The sequence below is a fragment of the Miniopterus schreibersii genome, assembly GCF_964146895.1.
Source record: "Miniopterus schreibersii genome assembly, chromosome: 14".
Lineage (NCBI taxonomy): Eukaryota > Metazoa > Chordata > Mammalia > Chiroptera > Miniopteridae > Miniopterus > Miniopterus schreibersii.
The window spans coordinates 41,389,182-41,411,619 of record NC_138114.1 but is presented as its reverse complement, the minus strand read 5'-3'; the positions used below and the strand labels follow the sequence as shown (position 1 = coordinate 41,411,619).

General features: G+C 39.6%; 2 protein-coding genes across 2 annotated transcripts; one reads left to right on the top strand and one right to left on the bottom strand.

Moving 5' to 3' along the window:
• Positions 1-18: 18 nt before the first annotated feature.
• On the top strand, positions 19-7,522 carry ATP5MK (ATP synthase membrane subunit k). The gene is made up of 4 exons (XM_081158708.1): positions 19-180; positions 3,787-3,882; positions 3,970-4,062; positions 7,419-7,522. The coding sequence occupies exons 2-3, from the start codon at positions 3,796-3,798 to the stop codon at positions 4,057-4,059; spliced, it is 177 nt and encodes a 58-aa protein (XP_081014834.1). The 5' UTR covers positions 19-180; positions 3,787-3,795; the 3' UTR covers positions 4,060-4,062; positions 7,419-7,522.
• TAF5 (TATA-box binding protein associated factor 5) lies at positions 7,518-21,212 on the bottom strand. The gene is made up of 11 exons (XM_081158707.1): positions 20,316-21,212; positions 17,770-18,007; positions 14,220-14,535; positions 13,331-13,494; positions 13,090-13,225; positions 12,317-12,437; positions 11,323-11,452; positions 10,111-10,275; positions 9,258-9,435; positions 8,890-9,067; positions 7,518-8,571 (listed from the first exon to the last, which is right to left on the bottom strand). Exons 1-11 carry the CDS (start codon positions 20,944-20,946, stop codon positions 8,354-8,356), a joined length of 2,475 nt encoding a protein of 824 aa, XP_081014833.1. The 5' UTR covers positions 20,947-21,212; the 3' UTR covers positions 7,518-8,353.
• Between the last annotated feature and the right edge of the window lie 1,226 nt (positions 21,213-22,438).

The window sequence follows — 22,438 nt, the reverse complement described above, 5'->3', positions numbered from 1 at the left end:
GGGCGGAGATTTAGAAACAGGAAGCGGAAGACCGGGACTTTGAGCCATAGCCAATCGAGGTCTAAGGCTGTATTGCTGAGGCCCGTAGAACGCTTGCGGGAGGCGGCTTCTTCCGGCGGGGCCGAGGGGAAGCTCGGTACGTTGAAGGACACAGCCTGCGGGATTCGTGCTTTTTGCAAGGTGGGTATGGAGAGGAGCCTGGGCTCGGACCTCGCGCCTCAGGTTTGCGGCGTCGGCCGAGGATCCGACCATTTTTTGCTCGGGAACGCCGCGAGGCCTTCGCTTTGGGGGGCGAGGGCGGCGGGTAAGGGAAAAGGAATTTGAGATCACGAGGCTGGCGGTGCGAGGGGTCGGACAGTAGCTGTGCGGCCTTGGGCGTCGCGAATAGACGCTCCCAAGGGCTCCCGGAAGCCCTTAGATTGCATTTTTAATTGAGGAAAATGAGGCCGGCAGCGAAGGGAGTCCCCCAAGGTCACCCAGTGACGTAATATTGGTTGAGAACTTGAGCTTCTGACCCCACCTCTGGCCGAATTAATTTCTTTTCCTCTGTATGCCCGTAGTAGCTTGTGTCCGCTGAGCTGTGCTGAGGAAGCTTGCCAGCCAGACCTCCTCTAGCTGCGCCGCAGCCTTTGTCAGAGCGAGGCTAAGTGGGGCCCGGCCCCTGCAGTTATCCAGGCCGGCGGGTAGCGGGTTAGATTCAGATACCATTATGTTCGATCAACTGGAAGGCCTTTTCTAGGAGGTATAGCCAGAACAGAGAATTGTAAACCCTATGAAGTTACAGGAGGCTGGTTCTGGTACCTGAGCGGCTCTCGCTCATCTTTGCCTGCTTTACTTCGTAATCTTACCATTCCAGGTAGGTGTCCATACAGGAAAACAGTAGTATCGAGAAACAGAAGGTATCTAGGGCAATTAATCACTTTGGGCCTTTTTTGAAATGCCAGTTTTACAGGTGAAGAGAGGCATGGACGGATTAATTATACCTGATAACTATTTGCCAGTTAATTACAAACAAAAGTGAAGACTATTGCTTAGACCTTCCCCACAGGCTGGCATTTAACAAATAGTACAATTATTCTTAGGTTATTTTTTCCTTCCGGGATACGTCTTAGTATTACTCTAAAGGAAAGCAAGTTTCAGTTCAATTATTCCACAAAGGGCACTCTAACACAAAGGTTTCTGATCTTTGCCCAAGAGTAACAAGCAGTTTGCTGAGGAGTGCCCAGTGTTTCAGGCTTTGCTCCCATTGTTTATCTTACCAGCAACATCCCACATCCCACTTCCTGCTCCATCTCAGCCTCTAAAGAGTCTTCCTATAAGACCCAGAGTAAATTTCAGTTCCTATACCATGCTCTTAAGTCAGAATTAGCCCTCTGTGGACTGTCACAAACATCAGACTTCATCCCATATTGTGTAGAGGGAGCTTTAAAGCATCCTAAGTTGTTTTAGTTGCACACCATATCTCCTAAAAATTTTTGTTAGGCGGAGGTAGTGGGGGTTATGAGTTAATAATTTGACAAAGTCCTTGTTTTCTGTAGGGTTTCTCCTGGAAACCTACTTTCTACTATGAGAATTCAAAAATGTATCATGAAGGTGAATGGGCCTTTAATAAGTTTAATAAAATGAAACAGTTAATATAAAAGCTACATCACAAAGGTTTCTTTAATGGAGATGTTCCTACATGTGCTGGACAGGCCAAAGCCGCTAAGGGGGCCCAAGAACGTTCTTGAAACAGTTCAAAATTAAGGTCATTTGTCAAAAATGTTCATTGCCAATTCTGTGCACATGAGTGCCTCTGAAGGCCTTTGAATGGTAAATAGGAGAGTGCCAGTTACCATAGCAATGACTTCCTCACAGATCTCTTTCTCTTCCATTTCATCAAGAGCCAGCTGTAGCACTGCCACTGCTTATCAATCTCGACCGGACCTCGACCGGCTCGTCTATGTTGCCATTCGACTCGGCGAGGCGTCGGTCGTGGTAGATAGGTGGTCATACATACGAATTTTCAAGCATTGTTCTGGTGACTTTTGAATATGCCTTTGCTATTTTTATTATAAGAGAAATACATGTCTTTGTAAAATACACAGGTACTATAGATATAACTCCTGAAAAGTTTGCTATATATTCTTCCATTGTTTTCTGCAGTGTTTTTCAAACTTTAACATACATCAGAAACACCTAGAGATTGCTGGGCCCCAGAGTTTCTGATTCATTAGACTTGAGGTGTAGGGCCTGACAGTTTGCATTTCTAACAAGTTTCCAGTGATGTTGATGCTGCTGGCCTAAGGACCAGACTGGGAGAAGCATTTATGTGCTCTATAATGTCCACAAGTAGGATTTTTTTTTTCTTTTAATATATCTTTATTGATTTCAGAGAGAGGAAGGGAGAGGGAGGGAGAGAGGTAGAAACATCATTGATCAGCTGCCTCCTGCACACCCTCTACTGGGGATCGAGCCCACAGCCCAGGCATGTGCCCTGACCAGGAATCAATCGAACCTTGATCTCCTGGATCCTAGGTCGATGCGAAACCGCTGAGCCATGCTGGCCAGGCAGGATTTTTTTTTTTTAATTTAACATTACATGGAGACATCTTTCCATGTCAATACATAAATAAAGATCTACAGTAGAAACAATCATTTGTCAGTCTCCTATAGGTGGACTTTTAGTTTTTCTGGTTCACTTTCATAAACAGTGTTTCAGTCACCATCCTTGAACCATGTAGCATGTTTCCACTTTTTAATATTTCTGAGGGTAAATTCCTGGAGAACAAGTGAACCAGCTAGATAAAAGGGTGTACTAAATTTATAATTTGATTGATATGCAAAATTGCTCTTTAGGAAGTTGTACCAGTTTATACTCTAGGCAACAGAGGGAGTGCTTATTTTCTGACCATCTTACTACTGCTTATAATTTTATTTTTGCCAGTCTGCTAAATATTGGTCTCATTTTACATTTCTTTGATCCTGAGGTTGATTATCATTTTGTGTTTTACCCTTTTGTTGTTTTTATTTCCCTTCCCTAAGATGATTAAAATATTTGCCCATGTTTTCTAACAGGATTTTTTGCTTTTCACTATATTTTTTTAAAATCCTCACCTAAGGATATGTTTATTGATTTTAGAGAAAGGACTGGGGTGAGAGAGAGAGAGAGAAAGAAAGAGAAAGAGAGAGAAACATCCATTGGTTGCCTGCTATACACACTCTGGCTGGGCACCAAACCCGAAACCTAGGTATATACCTTGATCAGGAATCAAATCTGCAACCTTTTGGTGTACAGGACACTCCAACCAACCAACCATCCATCCAGGGCTTGGTTTTCAGTATTTACATTTAAATATTTTATCTATTTTGGTGCAAGCAAAAAAGATTCCAGTTTCCCCACCACCAACAGCTACTATATATCAACTCCATTAGGTAATGATCCCTTATCTGTCCTCCCATGGAAGTCTTAAATTATTTATTTAAAAAATTGTAAAAGGAGAGGTTACAAGTTGAGCTGTTTAGTTGGTGGTTAGCCCACTGAGAAACTTTGAAAAATTTCACAAGATCTAACTTTCAACTAATCTTAAAACTGATTAATTCCATGTACATTGTACCATGGTATAGATAGAGCCAAAATGGAAAACATCAAGCAATATTGGGTCAGACGGTGGACTTAGAGACTGAGTTCTCTTCCTATGCCGAATGATTTGACGTACATTCTGGAGTGTTGTGTAAAAGCAACCAAGGTAAAGTCTTTTAAATTGCATCCAAACCAATTTATTGTCTTCTTTCTTTTTTTAAAAGATTGAAATCATGGCAGGTCCAGAAACTGATGCCCAATTCCAATTCACTGGTATCAAAAAATATTTCAACTCTTATACTCTCACAGGTAGAATGAATGTAAGTATTAATGATACCTTTAAGCAGTTTTATTTTAGAATTATAGAAGTGTGACAACATCTTTTTACTTTTTACTTTCTTTTTCAGTGTGTACTGGCCACATATGGAGGCATTGCTTTGCTGGTTTTATACTTCAAGCTAAAGCCTAAAAAAACTCCAGCTGTGAAAGCAACATAAAAGGTAAGGAGTTGACATTTAAAAGTTTATAACTTAGCCATTCTGATGTTATGGTTTTTCCCTCTGACTATAAAAGTAAATCATTGTCATTATGCAAACCTTATTACGTACAAGAAAAAATATTACCCATATCCCATCACCCTGATAAGTTTAGTTACCATTTTGATTTAGCTCTCTTTTGTATATTTTATTTGGTTTTCATTGGCTATGATTCATGACTGTGTTTTGTCTTATGACAGGTGAGTTTTCTATCATTTGAATGTATGAGTGCTTGTGGATATATGATTTATTTTACAGAGGAAACGTGTCTCCTGTTAGATTTCGTTTTAATATAACATTACAATCAACACTTTAGAGCATGAAGTAAAGTCCACATCTATGATTGTTTCTTAGGCTGAAGTTCTTTCCCAAACAGTTGTGGGGCACCCAGCTTTGTAAAAGGTTGTCTAAGTTATACGGTTTTTTTTGCAATTGCTTATCATTTGTATTTTCCTAAACATTCTTTTCATGTGCTTTTCTCATTTAACATTGGGACTTTTATCTTTGTGAAGACCTTATTTCTCTCGTATAAGGTCTTTATGTAATAATTAACCAGTTTTTTTTAATTTTTTTTTTAAATCCTCACCTGAGGATATTTTTTTCCATTGCTTTTCAGAGAGAATGGGAGAGAGAAAGAGGAAAAAAAAAATCAATGAGAGAGACACATTGACTGGTTGCCTCCCACACAAACCCCAACCAGGGCCAGGGATTGAGCCTGCAGCCACGGTACGTGCCCTTGGCCGGAATCAAACCCAGGACCCTTCAGCCCATGGGCCAACACTGAGCCAGACCAGCTAGTGCTAACCAATCTTTTAAATCAGTTGCAAATATAGCTCATTTTTTACTAGTTTGCTAGTTTCAAGATGTTTCTTTTAAGCATTTTTTATGTCAGTTAAAGTTGACATATAATACTAGTTTCAGGTGTACGCCCCAGGGATTAGACATTATATAACTTACGAAAAGTAACTCATCCCAAGAAATCTCATACCTATCTGACACCATACATAGTTATTAGAATTTTTTTAATGTTTTTATTGGTTTTAGAGAGGGGGGAGGGAAAGATAGATAGAAACATCAATGAGAGAAAAACATCAATCAGCTGCCTCCTGCATGCCCCCTACTGGGGATCGAGCTGCAACCCACCCGTGTGCCCTGACCAGGAATTAAACCAGTGCCCTCCTGGTTTGTGGGTCAACACTCAACCACTGAGCCATACCTTCATCAGGTTAGGGAAGTTTTCTGTCATTTTTTCAAATAGGTTTTCAATTTCTTGCTCAATTTCTTCTTCTAGCAACCCCCCATGATGCAAATGTTGGTACACTTCAAGTTGTCCCAGAGGCTCCTTACACTATCTTCATTTTGGGGGTTCTCCTTTCTTTTTGCTATTCTGATTGGGTGTTTTTTGCTTCCTTATGTTCCAAATTGCTGACTTGATTCTTGGCTTCATCTGCTCTACTGTTGATTAGCTGTAAATTACTCATTTCAGTTAGTGTATCCCTCATTTCTGACTGGTACTTTTTTATGGTTTCCATGTCATTTTTTTATGCTGTTGAAGTTCTCACTTAAGTTCATTGAACATCCTTACAACCAGTGTTCTGAACTTGGCATCTAGTAGATTGTCTCCGTTTTGTTCTGTTCTTTCATTTGGGGTATGTTTCTTTGTCTCCTCATTTTGGCAGCCTACCTGTGTGTGTTTCCCCAGGCTTGGTAGAGAGGCCTTATGTAGTAGGTGTTCTTTAGGGTCCAGTGGCACAGCCTCCCTAATCACCCAAGCTGAGCACTCCAGGTGTGCCCCCTGTGTGGGGTGTGTACACTTTCCTGTTGTAGTTGAGCCTCATTGCTGTTGGCATAACAATGGGAGGGATTTACCCCCAGCCCAGTCGGCTGCAAGGACTGGCTGCAACCACCAACCACCGTGGAGGATCAGTGGGGCTCTGGTGCCTGCTGAGTCTGTCTCTTGACTATGTTGCTTGTGAAAGTCGTTGGGTGGTACATTGATGTCGTCTGAAGCTTCCCAATGGGTGCACTCGCTCTGGCGTCTCAAGAGGTACAGGCCAAGGTCAGCCACTCCTTGTGTTCTGACCACCACCTGTGTTCTGCCTGGGGCCACCTGGCATGAGCTACAAAGCAACCTGCAGGTGGCTGCTACTTGTGCTGGGCTTGGAGGTACCCAGGTGAGGCCAACCTGCAAACCAAGGCTGGCTACTGCTAGTGCCAGTCCTTCAGCCACTTAGCAAGAGGAGATTTTTGGCAAGTCTGAGCATGAGCCAAGACAGGCCATTCATAGGGAAAAGCCCCTGGAAACAGCTTGGATGGGGTCTCAGGTAATCACCAGGGTGGGGCAGTGTGAGCCAGGTTGATGGAGACTCAGATATGGTGCCCACCTGCCAGCTTGGTTGGAGGGGGGCTCAGAAAAGGAACAATGGCCTCTGCCAGCATTTTTGTCTGGCACAAAGCTGGCCCCCCAGTTCTCACCAATGCCAGACAATTCATTTCCTGCCCATATGTCCCTGGTCCCTTTCGAGCTGCTGTCCTAGCACTGGAGTTCAGAGGGAGTGAGTCAGAGTATGTCTGTGTGCAGGCCCTTTAAGAGGACCTGCTTAATTCCCTAGTTGTAGGATTTCCATTTAGCTAGATTTTGGGCAGTTCTTAATGATGATTGTTTTGTAGTTTAGTTGTAATTTTGATGTGGTTGGTTTCAAGTTTTTATATATATCTTTTCCTTAAATCCCCATATACTTCATTTTCTTCTTATAGTGCCAACTCCCAGTTTACCTATGCTTGAGTGAATAAATATGTGTGTCAGCAGTAAATGATGGGCAGAAAACCCAAAATCCAGATCTTTGTCCAATGTAGCTCTCCACGAACAGAAAATTTTCCTTCTGCTTTTAAGAGCTTTTCCAATCCTTAAGGGACTGAATACCCCAGAATGCAAATGTAGTATTTTACTCAATTTTCCGTGTTAGGTACCCCCACCATACAAATGGAGAAATTATGTCTCAGATTCTAAATATCTGACACATACTAGATAATATACCCGACTTCTGTTTAAAATGTTACTTTATATACTTGACTTTTCCAATAGCATACATTTAGGATCATACTGAATTGTTGGCAGCTCTTTTGTTAAAGGTAAAATGTTAGGTTAAATTATATTATGCTGAGATACACCTTAATTTTGGAGGTTACTGACTCCTTTGAGAATTTGATGAATTTGCATTCAATTTCGGGGTTCATGTATAGTCCTATACCAGTTACTGAATGTCTTGAAAGTAAAGTTGAACACGTTTGTGTCTGAACTATTTTTGCTTTGTTTATAGGATTCTAAATTGTACATCATCTGTTAATTTCCCAAGCCTGGAGAAGCTAATGTCAACTCATCATGTGATACTCAATTTGTACAATAAATTATGAACCTGGAAAAGCTGGTTGTCTTTATTTACAAGATATCAAAAATATAAAAACTGTACAAAATGCAACAAAGGCAAAAAACTGGCAGTGACTTGGTCTGAATTTTAGTTTCTCAAAGCAAGGCTCAGTACTGGAGGTAAGCAACTGAAATGTCTGTCTGACTTCAAGTGTACAAGGTTGTGAATAGCCATTTTAGCTGAAGTAGAACATGGAAGCTAAATTTCTTCACCTGACTTATAGAGTGTTTCGGTGCACTCAAAATCTAACAGGTGCAAATTCAGATGTCAGTGGGTGGTTGTATTTTATCTAAATCTTAGAAAGAAAGGAACTGTAGTTCACCCTACCTAGTTACATACATTCCACTAGTCATAGGCCAAGCAAAAATGTTGTAGGTCATTTAACATAGTACTTGAGTGCCATACAGTAACTACATTTTTACAGCAGAAAACATAACATGCTCATAGAATTCTTCAGCTAAAATTGAAGATGGTATTATATTACTCAGTTTGAATCTTGAAGAGGAATTACTGAAATCAATTGGTTTTTTTCTAAACATAATAAATTAAAATAGCATTTGAACAGAAAATGCATAGTTTCCACACATTCCAAAGCACCATAAATGTCCCCTCCATGAACATAATACCTCTTATTCAACTAACGGAAATTAGTTAAATGTGGTTGCTATAGAAACGTGGAACTCTCCTGTTAAGATTTTCCAAGCAGCATACTTCCAGATCCATATAGACAAAACATTCTTTGTAGCTTAAATATTAATCACTGAGGTATTTGCTTTTAGTCTCCCTTTTTCAAACAGTAGCTTCCAAAGGTCTTGAATACCGATGGTTTATTGCGGACTATAAGCTCCTGCAGCTAGAACCAAGTTTCTTCGAGTAAAATGGAGATGTACAACTGGTGTGGATTTGGTCATATATGTTCCCAACAATAACTCCTGTGAATTCTCAGGTAAATTTATATGCCCAGTGGCTGTAGTAAAGTCATCAGTCTCTAAATCTTCAAATGCTTTGATAGCATCCCATAACCGGACTGTATTATCCATTGAACCTAAAGGGAAAGTCAAAGGAAACCATTTAGTAGCATCTACCATATTTAGCTTCTGACATTTTGCCAAGTACAGTTTATTTACTGTATATTTCTGGTGAAAAATCTAAACCTGATTAACAATTCTATTCCTTCTAAAGGAGCATTTCAAGCAGTAGTTTAACGTGAGGTCATTATACATGTAGAGTAATACTCTGGAATCATGGCTAAACAGAAGCAAAGCCTAAAACAGCAGGACTTAATTTTGCAATTGTCAACACTTATTGTTTCCTTTTAACATACCATACACCCTTTACCACAAAGCCATTTCTAGTCATTTACCTGATGCCAAAATTTCACCATCTCTACTAAACCTAAGTGAACAGACTGTATCGGTGTGGCCTTTTAATTCTCCAACCATCAAACCATGTCCAATATCCCAAAGGAGTACTCTGCCATCTGTTGCTCCTGTAGCCAGGAATCTCCCATTGGGAGAAAATGTCAAGGAATGAATTGGTCCCTAGAAAAGAAGTTCATAGAAACAGTCAATAGTAGGGCCAAAATCTAAGAAAATAAGACAAAGTTAGAATTTTTAAGTGTAGTGGTACGAATAGCATCTTTAGAATGTTTGTGTCACTGGTTCATTTTTTAAATATTTTTTTATCTCAGTAGCAACCTTGTGTACTGGAATAATGAAGGTGTAAAAATACCTTGTGTCCAGTGAAGATCCTTACACAGTTCCCATTCAGGACATCCCAGAGCCGCACAGTTCTATCTGCAGAGCCCGTAGCCACATAATTAGAATTTGGATGGAATCTGGTACAATTCACATCAGCAAGATGGCCAGCAAATATCCTTAAAGGCTGATAGTGGTCTGTAGCCCAGAGCCTTTTTAAAAATTTATTAAAAGTAAAGATAATAATTAGTAAACTATGAAATGCCACAATTCTATCCAAAATAAATATCTATGTGAAATGTTAGTTCCAAATGGGTCCCCCATCACTTGAAAAGAAGGAATGATTGAGACTAAACAACATTCTTAAGAAAAATGATCTGGTAAAAATATTTTTTTTATTATTCTTGAGTTCTCGCCTCCCGCCCTTCTATCCGATCCAACTCCTAGTCTAACCCATAGAAATCTTTGGTCACCACATAATTTCTGACCTGAGTTACCTCATCCTGAACTTTTAAAGAGATGACAGGGAAACAGGTGCTACAGTAGTAGTGAAAGACAAGGTTAAACAACTGATAAAAAACTGAAAAGATACATATAAAAAAAATAAATCTAAAAAAAGTTAAACAGCAGGTAGAAGGCAGGGAAAGTGTGTTAATAAGCTAACTTGAGAAAGAGAAATAACTCAAAACTCTTCATGTAGACATAATTATAGACATAGTAATACTCTTTTTCCAAATTCATTTTCAAATGAGCTATAAAGCTGACATTCTCTAAAAAGTTGATCCTGAATAACAGAAGTGAAAATGAATTTGGCTGAGTCGTAATTTCCAACAAGAAACCATTCTGTTCCTTGAGTAAACCCAGTTATAAGATCACAATGTACTTACCGAGCTACTCGGTCATGGCCCCCTGACACAAAATAATATCCATATGGAGAAAACTGTGTGTCCCAAACTGGATAATTGTGTCCTTTATATCCCACCAAGCAAGTAAATGTCTGAAGACTCCACAATCTAACAGTTCCATCCTCTGAAGAGGAAAGCAGGTAGTTCCTGAGGTAAGAGAATATATTTCCCAGAATAACTTTTAGTTACCTGTCCAGTTTCTATACATTTGAATATATTAAATATAGCTGACATGCTACATCTCACTTTTAATTTATATATGGCATTCACAAAAAGTAATACAAAGGGATAATGACAAAAAGTACAGTCAAGGTCAATTTAAAAAGGCTAAGGAATGTGATATGTCACTTCAATTTTTTATTTATTTATTTTTTTTAATTTTTATTTTAAAATGAAGATGCTATTTTCCTATCCTGTATGACTTGTATAAGCATTTAAAAGGGAATAACTTTTTGACACACATAAAAGCAGAAACAAAAAACACTACAGACACATGAATAATCTACCTTTTTTAGGGATAGATACAAAAGCTGAACTACTCAAAGTAGTATGATTTTCACCAAAATCAAACGTTTCCCTCAAGTAAAAATGTATCATCTGGCTAAACCCTAACAAACAACAAAAACCTCATTCTCAAAGGCTCATAAAGATGAAAATCTTGATGGATTAAAAGCTAATATCCAAGTAAGATACAGATGGTATGAATACAACATACCCTTTTCCCATTTCTATGGAATGTTAGAAATCATGATGCCTATTTATGGGCTACAAATTTCCTTGTCAATATTGTCTTAGTTCTTTTGATTGTACAAAAATAAATCTTCGATTAATAGCTAATAAGCCTTTAATCTCAGGAATCATAAGTTTAGAGATGGTGAAAAAGAGCAGTAGCCACAAACCCAAAGAAGCAAGTCAAATCAAGGGTTATACAAAACTAAAACTAATTTTTAAAACCAGCAAACCCTGAAGCTGTGCATCTCAAGTCTGTAAATTTGAATATACAGTAAGTTGCTATCTTGTACACACAAGATGAATTAGCACATGGCAAGATTCTAAAAGATAATGACTGACAAGCAACCATGAGATTTTTCTAACAGAAAGTTCCCTAACATTTGCATAATGTTTCCAGTAATTAACTTTTATATAATTTCAGTATAGTAACAGCAGTACTTAAATTTATTGTTTGTACTTTACCTATCTGGACTGAAGCTGGCTCCATAGACAGGCCCACTGTGACCATACAAAATCTTTAACTCACTTGCTGTTTTCTCATCCATGATTCTTTCCAATACATCATCTGATTCTTTGTCTATGAGGCTAAGATCTAAAATGGTTCAGAAATACTGATTTTTAAAAGTACATTCATTAAAACATTTTACGGCAATCACATCACGGTTCAGAAAAAGAACTAACACTTGAACAGTTCCTTCTGCATACCACCCACTGTGCTAATGCTTCTAAATTAGGTGATACTATTCCAATGTATAGCAGAGGAAACAGGTGCGGAGGAGTTAACACCTTGCTGACCAGTCACTAGATAACTCATGTCTGCACTTATTATATTAATTTAAGTAATTTTAAACACCTTGTTGACCAGTCAACGACAGAAAAGTAGCCAGCTGCACGAGTGAGTTTTGGCTTGAAATAGCCGGTTAGCAAGGTGTTTTAATAATTTGCTAGAGTGCACACAGCTAGCAATAATCAATGTTGGACCTAATGTAGGACTGAAACTCAAATTATCCACTATATCACAATGTTTCACAAAAATGAAAACCATTGAAAGTATATTATTTTACTTAAAAGTACAGCAAGCATGAAATCCTGATCTCTTTTTTAGCCATTTTTTATGGCTAAAACAAAATATTCTCCCACTATCTGCTTTAAAGCTTTCTTAAAATTCACAAGCCATCAATCACAAAATGTTGTATTCTTAAACTTAAGGAGTTTTCTAGCCTAATCCCCTCATTCTACAGAGAAGAAAACTGAGGCCCAGAGAAATTAAACCAGTCTAGCACCCTAGTCTCCTGATTGCCACTCCAATGCAGCTATTGGGAATGTTAATATTTTGAGTTAAAGTAAAATCAAATGAAAGTCGACTAAAATCACAATCTCTGGCATATAATCCATAGAAATCAAGATTGGTGTAAACTAACAAAGAATTTACATCCTGACAGGTCATCTCAGTTACCTGCTGCTTGCTTGACACTACGAAGCTTTTTGGGAGTCACAGACCACACTCTAACAGTTGAATCTGCAAAACCTCCAGCAATCAAACTAGAATCATCAGTGACATCCACTGCAGTAAGGCCCTGCCAAAAACAAAACAAAACAAAACAAAAACTTTATACCAAACAATATTGTTTTAGGGGAGAAAATTACAATCACATCTTATAGAATAAATAATGATAGCTACTTTTCTCATATAAAATATGATTTGAGATTTCATTCTTCTGTGAAACCAACTGTTTGAAATCACTTTTAGAACATGTCATCTTTACCCCTTTTTTCCTTCGAAATTTGAAGTGGATGACATGAAACAAATGTTAATCATTTTTGCCCTTTACTAAATATATCATCAGCCGCCTATTATAAAGAATCTATAAATACATGTGGAATTGTTAATAAAAAATACTAAGTTTATATAAGCACTTAAACCAAGTTCAATAGAGATGAACTACAGTTTCCTCCTCAAAGGCTAGCAGAAGAATTCTGATCAGTGAAACCAGGGACACATGTACACAGGATTCTGGTATCTACAAGTTGCTCGAGTTCTTTTAAACATTGCCTTCTATCTATTCATAGCAGTGTCTAATTCTCCTTTCTTAATAGCTGTCTTTAAGCTATATTTACATTGAGAGTTTAAATAAGAAAACTCCATTTTAATTAACACATTTCTTTTAATAGTAAATCACCATTTTTACATGATTTTCCAGGAAGAAACTGCCCAATTAGTTTACTAACCTGGTAAGCATTGAGGAATGTATAGAAACAAATGGAGGGTAAACAGTCTGGCCCAAGGCGCACACGTTTGGTGGTTTCTTTCATATTCATTATCTTATCCAACTTATCTGAATCTTTCAACTCAGGAAGAGGGATTCTGTGAAAGAAAAACGGACTGGAAATTATTCTATTAAGAAACTAGAGCCCTGTAAAACTTATCAATTTATACCTCCACACATGTTCCTGAGGTTTTTTTCCTCACCTGTTTTGAGGTGGAGCATTGGGATCTTGCTTTTTGCTTTTGGATCCAATACTGTCTTTTCTAGGCTTCTTCTTTTTAGGTTTTCCTTCTTCATTTTCTCCTTCTTCATCCTCATCATCCAATGGCACTTCAATTTCTGGCTCTTTTAATAAACCAAAAAACACCTACAAGTCAAAAGAGCCAATGTTTTTTAAATTAATTTTTTGTTCATTAATACATCCTTTTCATATCTTGACAGGATGTCACAATTACAACAGAGCACTTTATACCCTGAAGCAGATTCTGTACTTGTCTACCCAACAGCCATCGTCCCCTTCTTCCTTACTAACAGAACCCTGAGTGTTGGGGCAGCAATATGATCAGTTAAATAATTTCTGTTCCTGGGCTCCCATGCAGCTAGGAATGGCCATATATAATGTCATTCTGGCCAACTAATATACAGGGTAGGATTTTAGAAAAAAATACTTTTCCTGATAAAAAGAAAAAGGAGAGATTCTGCAGGGATAAGCCTCTTGTGCTCCCCCTATGCCTTCCTGGAATGCAGTTGCAAGGCTGGAGCTGCAACAGCAATCTGTGAGCACAAAGCGAATTACATTCTAAAAATATTGTGGAGCAGAGAGTAGGAGCCAGGGTCCTTGATGGCATTGTGGAGCCCTCATGCCAGCCCAGGAGGGCCTTCCTCTATAATATCATTTTACATGAGAGAAACCCTTACTTGTTTCCATCACTGTAGCTAGGGTTCTGTTAAATGCAACCATTCCCCAATTCTCACGAAATTTAGTATACAGTGTAAAATTATTCCCAAACTAGCCATAAGAAAAATGTGTAGATGGAAATGCTACAATTTTTCATAATCTGCATTATATAGTTCTTAGGTTTATTCCCATACCTTTGATTTGTTTGCCTCTCGTTTAGCCTCTCCTGCCAAACTTCCCACCATCGCATCTATCTGTTGCTTACTACGCGGCATCCCATCAAAGATGTCAATGTAGAGGTGCTCCTGAACTATGTTCCATATCTGATTGTTCTGTTTCTCCTGAAGATGCCTCTTCAAGAGTTGGTACGAGTCACGGGAAATACGCAGAACAAATTTACTTGTTCGAAAATCCAACATGGTCTCATTCCCTTTCATGTGTTCCTTTTTGGTAAGACTAGATAATACTCGTAGGTCATCTTGGTAATAACATTCCTGATCTCCATGGAACCTGTTTTAGTGATTTTAAAAAGTCATTTTTCAATGTAATCATACGGGATCTGCCTCTCCCCCAATATATTTATAAACATTCCAGAATATATTCAACGTGTCTGAATAATCCTGGACTAGCTGTAGGATCAGAAGTGACTTATTTCAAAATTACAGTTCAGTTTCTGAATTCATCCTAAAAATGACCAATTTAACTCTCTAATGAAATGTATCATAAACATTTTAAGAGAATTTGAAATAAATAACAAGTGAATGAAAGATAAGATGTCCATCATTGGTTGACAGTCTCTTCTGAATGCCACCATTGGTAGACATTTGAAAAATGGTAGAATCTTTGCTTTACTAAATTTTATGTTCTCTCAAAACCCACTTTTTTAAAAACTTTTTTAATGAAAAATTTCAAACATAAACAAAAGTAGAAATTAGTATAATGAATTCAATGTACCTATCACCCAGCCTCTCAACAATAATCAGTACGTGGCTTTCTAATAAAACCCACAATTTTTAATGATTTCATACATTCTTAATACCAGATATTTGTTAAAAGTCAGTACTTTAATAATATGACTAAAGAACAAACATTGATACCAAAGACAAGCACTTCCATTTACTCACCATTACCAAAGGCAATTAAATAGACTTTCCAGCCTTGGTAACAATTAGTAAATTTAAATGTATTTTTATTTATACAAATCTTAATATTCCTAATAAAGTAAAATTAAAGAACATATATTTGGCATTCACTAAGAGCAGCAAGCAATGCAAAAACATTTAGAATAAAACAATGATCAAACATAAGATATTATTACCCTAGCTCTGATAGACACATAGCCAATAGATTCCTAAACTATTACCCGTTACCCTATTATGACTCGTTGAGATATGAACTAAAGGTTTCTAAGATTTGAATGAAATTAGAAATCTCAGCCTCTTAATGTTTGTCACTGCTTATAACCTCATCTGAGCATTGGGTCCAGGGAAGGGCTGAGACTGATAACAAGGAGACAGGGAGTCCCCTATGATATTCCAGCTTCCTATGTGAGTTGACTATACCATGAGAATTGAAAAGGTGTATTGATGACAATACTGTAAGAAAAATGAGCTTAGGGTAGAAGTTCCATCACCATCAGCCTTAATTTTTTTCCCCAAAAACACTGAACTACAGAACATTTGCTCTATATGCCTTCTATTAGGCATCATGGAACAATGAATGAATATAATGGCATAGAAGCCAAGAATCCTGAGTTTTATTATTCTTCTATGACCACTACCTGTGTTATCTAATAAGTCCTGGTTTCTAGGTCTATTGCTTGTAGTAAAGAGCTCTCATTCACACTTTTAAGCACTGCCTCCTTTTTTTTTTTCCTGGATAAAAACCTTTAGATTTCAGTCAGGCTGCAGGATTCTCATATCACTACATCCCTCTTTAAACATGTCTTTGGCTTCTACAACTCAACACTCTCCTGGTTTTCTTCCTACTTCTCTGGCATCTCCTTTTATATCTCTTCTACTTGGCCATCTCTTCTACTTCTTTTATATTTCTTCTACTCCAAATGTCAGAGGTCCTCAAAACTCAGGCCTAACACTCTCAATGACTTTATTTCATACACCTCCCAGACAATCTCATCCATAGCCATCAATATTATACACAACACTGACTTTTGTCACACCGCTTCCAGTTGATCTCATCCATATCCATCAACATTACATTCCAATTCATGGTTCTAGTCCCTACCTCTCCTCTGAGCTCCAAAGCCTTATATATCATCCACCTAACAACTTGACACCTCTTAAAAGGTCACAGGCATATTCAAATCTGAACTCAAGATTTTTCCACACCCTCCTCCAGGGTTTTCTATCTCAGTGAAGGGCACCCCTATTCAGCAAGAGGAGCCAGAAACCTAGGGGTTATCAATAATACCTTCATCTCCTTCACCTCTATATCCAATCTATCACCAAGTATCTCACCAATACCTCCACTCCCTTTCACCAACACTACCACACCCTAGTTCAGTGTTTCTCAACCAAGGTGCTACTGGCACTTGAGACGGAACAATTCTCTACTAAGTAGGAATACCTGCACATATTAGAACATTTGGTATACCTGCTCCTCCCCTCTAGTCATTATGACAACCAAAAACACCTCCACAGATTTTCTGGGGAGAGGAATAACATTGTCCCCAGTGGAGAACCACTACAATAAACTCCCAGACTCGTCAATCTATAGTCAATCTGTCCCCCCCCACACACCAGTTTTCCCCACTGCATAAAGGTTCTTTCAGAATGAAAATTTAATAACATGCTCCTTCAATAACTTCTATAGCAGAGGTGCCTTACTGTCCTCAAATATCCATTTTTATTTCTTCCTCCTGAATAGAACACATGTTGACTGAGCACAATGACACTTAGGTAAACAGCACATTTCCTACCTTCCTTGTAAATAGGTGTGATTGTTGACTAATGACATAAAAAAGGAAGAAATGTGATTGCTTAGAGCCATCTTGTGCCACAGGTGGAAGCTCCATGACAGGGATGGTAGAGCAACAAGATCGAGAATGCCTGGGGCCTTGCTAATCAAGGAATCCATACCAGCCCTGGACTACCTAACTTCATGAGAGAAATGTTTTTATCCTATTTAAGCCTCTATTTTGTTTGGGTTTTCAGTCATTCTCAATCTAATCTCATCCTAACATAGCTTCATGTTCTCTTGGGATATTTTACTTATGCCATTATGTTAGAGTTTTCAGTGAATCTCAGCCAAATCTAATCCTATACAATACAACCTCTTACTACTCTTAGAATAAACAAAGACCTTCAACATGGCCCAAGAACCTACCTATTCCAGCCCCTAACCAGTTGTCCAGCTTCATGTAGTACCACCACCCTCATACTCTGCTCTAGCCACACTGCCCTTCTTTCATCTTTCTACCTACCATGGTCCCTACTGCCACAGAGCTTAGCTTTCACACATGCTTTTTCCTCTTCTCTTCATCTGGTTAACTCCTACCCAATCTTTAGATCTTACCTCAAGCATCACTTCCTCTGGGAGCCTTCCATGACTTCTCCAACTAGATCAGACCCCCTCATTTTAGGTTCCCATAGCACCAGGTACCTGTCCTTCATAAAATACTTTTTGAGCTGCAATCTTACATTTGTGTGGTCACAGATGAGTATATACATTATATATATGTACATACATATGTTATATATATAATATATATAAAAATTCACATACTTCTCAAAGAATGATTTTGCTTCATTTTCATGTTGATTGTAGACTAGTTCCAAGTACATGTGTACAAACAGAGGGTAAAAAAGTTGGGATAACTCTGCCCGATGGCAGTCCAAGGAACATTCAATGAAGTGTTTCAGTCCACTATAGTATTCTTCATACATTGTGGGGTCTCCTTGTTGGTTGTAAGCTGACAGCACAGCACTGACATCCGGCTGGTCTTCCACAGCTACACTTCCAACTGTTTAAAAAAAGAAAAACAGCTTTCAAGAAAATAACCTAATATGCACCAAATGACTAGGGCTATTTGGCTAAGGTCCAGAGGTGATTGATATTTGTCTTTCTCCTCTCAAACTCCCTTCCCCAACACAATCACATAATCTTTTAATGGGATTTTTACTTTGTTTCAGTCACCTATCCAAAACTCCTTCAGCTTGTCCACATCTTAAAACAAAAATTTCTTTTTTGAGTTTGAGAGTACATTTATTAAAACTGGGGACAGTGAAACAAGGAAGGACTTAGGATAGAAGAAGCAATAGGAGACAGCCTAGACTAGGCTGCTTTGGCTCACTGAAAAGTCAGAAAAGTGGGTCTTGGAGACAGGTTCAGGGGGTTAGCCCTGGGCGAGCTGACGCTGCCCATTGCTCCCCTGATTACAAGTCTCATGGGGAACCTTAGAATTTAGGAGATGCATGCCTGTGCGGGAAGAAGAGAGGGAAGGGAAAGGTATGGGCATGCTAGGGGGTGGGGGTGGGGTGGGGGTGGGGATAAAGTGCGCCAAAACAAAATTTTCAATTCAATAACAAGAGATTCAATATTTTTCCTGGAGCTACCTTATTTTAAAGATAAATTTTATAAAACATGGTATGTGCAAATCAAACTATATTAATCTCTCAAGGCTCATGCAAATTGCACCCACCACCACCATCCCCATGCCCTTGAGTAACATTCCCAGTTCCCTGAGCTAAAGTACTGTGTAACTTTCCTGTAACATCCTATCCATATGTGTCCATCTTTCACTCCTATAAGCATTTTAAGGGTGGGAAGGACATGCCTTATTTATATTTCCAAAATATATACTTATACTTAAAACAATTTCCAGAACCACCATTACAAGGCAGAAAAAAGGCGTATTTATTTGTAATATAGCAATATCAAACAATGATACGTGTCAGTTGAATCAGAGTTTTATTGTGGGAAATTTCTAAGTTGCAATTATAGTACTCTTATGCTATTTACTGCACAAATGATATGAATTATTTTGGTTACTCTGATGGCCTTTTTCTCCTTACTGGTTTCTGAGTTATGATCTAAAATATAGGTCAAGTTTCTGAAGAGGTGAGAGATTTTAACAAAATGACCAACAATATCATTCAACCATCTTATATAGTTCATTCACAAATTTCAGCATTCAGAAAAAATTCCTCTCAATTACATTTTTGCACATTTCTATTTATGGGTTACAATGCTACGTATTCATACTTCACTTCCAGCAATGCTGCAAAGACTAGGTCTCACAAATACAGATTGATTTGGCTAGAAGCTCTGCACTGGATAATTTAATTCAACAAACTATTATTGGCTCAGGATCACCTTTAAGACCTTTACTGCATGAACTTTGTGAAAGCAGTTGCTGGGAAAAGAGGAGCCCTCGGGTGTTAGGAATGGATACGTAGGCATAAACTTTTCAATGCCAGCCGTTTTACATATATTATACCTGAGCCTCACAAATAACCCATTTAATAGAGGAAGGAAAAAACTCAACCTTGGGAAGAATAACTTAATCAGCATCACACAAGCAACAGAAGCACAATCTGAACCCAGGTCTGTCCAACACCTCTTCCTTAAGGAATGACTCTCAAACTTTGCCATACATCAGTACCCCTTGGAAGCATTTATTCAAAAATGCAGATTCCCAGATCCACTTCTACAGGGTCCGATTCACCAAGTCTGAAGTGATGCCCAGGAATCTTCATTCCCCAAAAGATTTAACATTCGTGGTAGTTAACCTGTATTTTAAGAAATACTGGCTACACTATGTTCCATCACTCCCTGGCTATGCAGTCAGAAGTAAATCTCTTGGCTATTCTCAAGTCTGTTTACTCAACTCTAAAGTAGAGATACTGTGTAGCTTACCGTGGAACTGTGAGAATTATTATATGGAACCTAAAGTATTTATGGTACCTAACGTATGCTAGTACAGAACTGTACGAATATTGTCAGTGGTCATGCAGACCTGCCCAAGGCTCAAAAGCCCAAATAAGAGGAAAGAGACCAAAAACCTGAAGGTCCCTGGCTCCCTGCTCCCACCTTCCCCATACATCCCTCTGCTCAACAGCTCTCCTCAGCCTCTCGGTGGAACTGACAGCTCTACCAAGAGGGCTTGACTGCGCAGCCGGCGCACTGGAGAAAGGGGCGGGCATGTGGGCCCTAGAGGCGGGCCCAGGAAATTCAAAACAAGCCCGCAGAGGTGCAGGCCCGCCAGCCACGGCGTTCCCGGCTAGTTCCCCTTCATGCCGCCGCTGCCTCCCCGGGTCCAGGCGGCTCACCTTTCCCCGGAGCCACAGGACCTGTTGCTGAGCCCGAGACGGCGGCAGCGCCCGAAGCGCCGGTGCCGGGAGGGTCGGGGGCCGCAGGGCCGGGAGCCGAGGCGGTGACCCGGCTGAGAAGCGCGCTAGCCGCCTCAGCGCCGGCGCCGTCCGCCTCTCCCGGGGCTCCGGATCCCGCCACTGCCTCCTCCAACAGCCGGGCCTCACGGCGCAGTGCCTCTTCTGCCTCGCGAAGGTTGCTCTGCCGTAGAAACTGCAGCACCGCCAGCAGAGTCTGTCGGTCGTGGGAAGCGCCGGCCTCCGGAGCAGCGGCGGGCACCGCGGCCGCCCCCGCCGGGGCAACGGCAGAGACAGCCACCGGAGGTTTGGGGGTCCCACCATCCCCACCGGCTGACGACGCCGCCGCAGCGTTCCCGCCGCCGCCATTGGGGCCGTTGTTGGTAGTGCCGCCGCCACCCTCGCCAGCGCCGTCCCCCGCTTGAGGAGGTAGCAGCGTCTGCGGTCCCTCAGCCTCTAACTTGACCGCCACCTCCGTCTGCTCCTCCGCCAGCGCCGCCATCTTGCGGCTGAGCCACCTTGTGCCGTCAAGTGTGATTGAGTTTTCGCCACATGGAGGGCGGGGAAAAGGCATTTTACGACACCTCTGGAGGGCAATTTACGGCAGTAGGAGGGGCGAGAAAGAAGGAGAAAAGGAATTCGAGCAAGAGCAACTTTCAAAAGTGAGTGACGGAAGGGCAGGAAGTTGGAGTTGGCGACCGCCTATTGCATTTGCCTGAAAATAATTACCATTAATTGCAGACCAGCTATATTCAGGCACAACGATAGACGGTTTATATTGCATGACCTTTAATCCAACAATTTTATAAGGTACTACTATCCTCACTTTACAGATGGCTCAGCCGAGACCCAAAGAAGTTACATAACTTCCCAAAGTCACGCAAGAAGAAAGTGTCAATTTTCGAATCCAGGTCTTTAACTCAGAAGCATATATCATTTGCCGGAGGGAGGCTTCTGGGATACTGGTAATGTTTTATATTTTGATCTGGGTAGTGGTTACTTTTTTTTTTCTTTCAGTTTTTACTTCGGTAAAAATTAATCGAGCTGCACGCCTACGCTTTGTGAACTTTAGAGCACAAGTTATATTTCAATAAAGTGTTTTTAAGTACCTAAATTCAAAATTGAATGTGACATGTGTGCACTCTGTATTCGTGCTACGTTATTCATTGTTACAAATTGTAAAATTTCTACATTTTAAACGTAAATTTAAAAATAGTATATGCCACTTTGCAGTATGCTTCTTTAGGTTATAAAACCCTGCTCCATGTTTTATCTCCCTTGAATCTCGCAACTCTGTGGGACAGGTGCAAACAGGAAGAGTGAACCTGGGACATTGGGAAGATCTAGCACAGTTATCCAGGTTGTTGGTTTTGAGGTCTTACTAGCTTCCTTTGACCCTGATTACCAGCTAAATGACCTAGAACAAGTTACTTAACTCACTCTACCCCAGTTGCCCAATTTCTAAATTAAGGACAGTAATAGTACCTACCTCATAAAGCTGTGTGAGGATTAAGTGGAATGATGTATATATGATACCTAACACGTAATAGCTATTGGTTGTTTTCACTTTGTTTTAAAAGGTATTTTGTAAATGTTAAGTCCAATCATGATGTTGATGGTGATTTCAAGACTGAAATATAAAACAAATCTAATTGGATATGCAAAGATTATGAAACATGGGGATTCGAGGGTGAGGGGAAATGAGCAAGAATTGATTAGCATTTACTTAGCACTGACCGAGAGGGAGAACCTAAATCTGATGGTACATGCTTATGAGATGGGGAGAATTCATCATTTTCCTCAGGATCATTCAACTAATATTTCCGATTCAGTATTCACTAGTTGATATTAACTGTAATTAATTGAGTACTTAGATGAGCGATGCCATGAATAACAAGCCCAGATGTGTTTACTATTCCCTGGAAAGATGTTTTACCCCCTTAGTAATAGTAAATTAACATTTTTTTTAATATATATTTTTTTTTATTTCAGAGAAAGGAAGGAGGGAGAGAGAGAGAGATAGAAACATCAATGATGAGAGAGTCATTGATCAGCTGCCTCCTGCA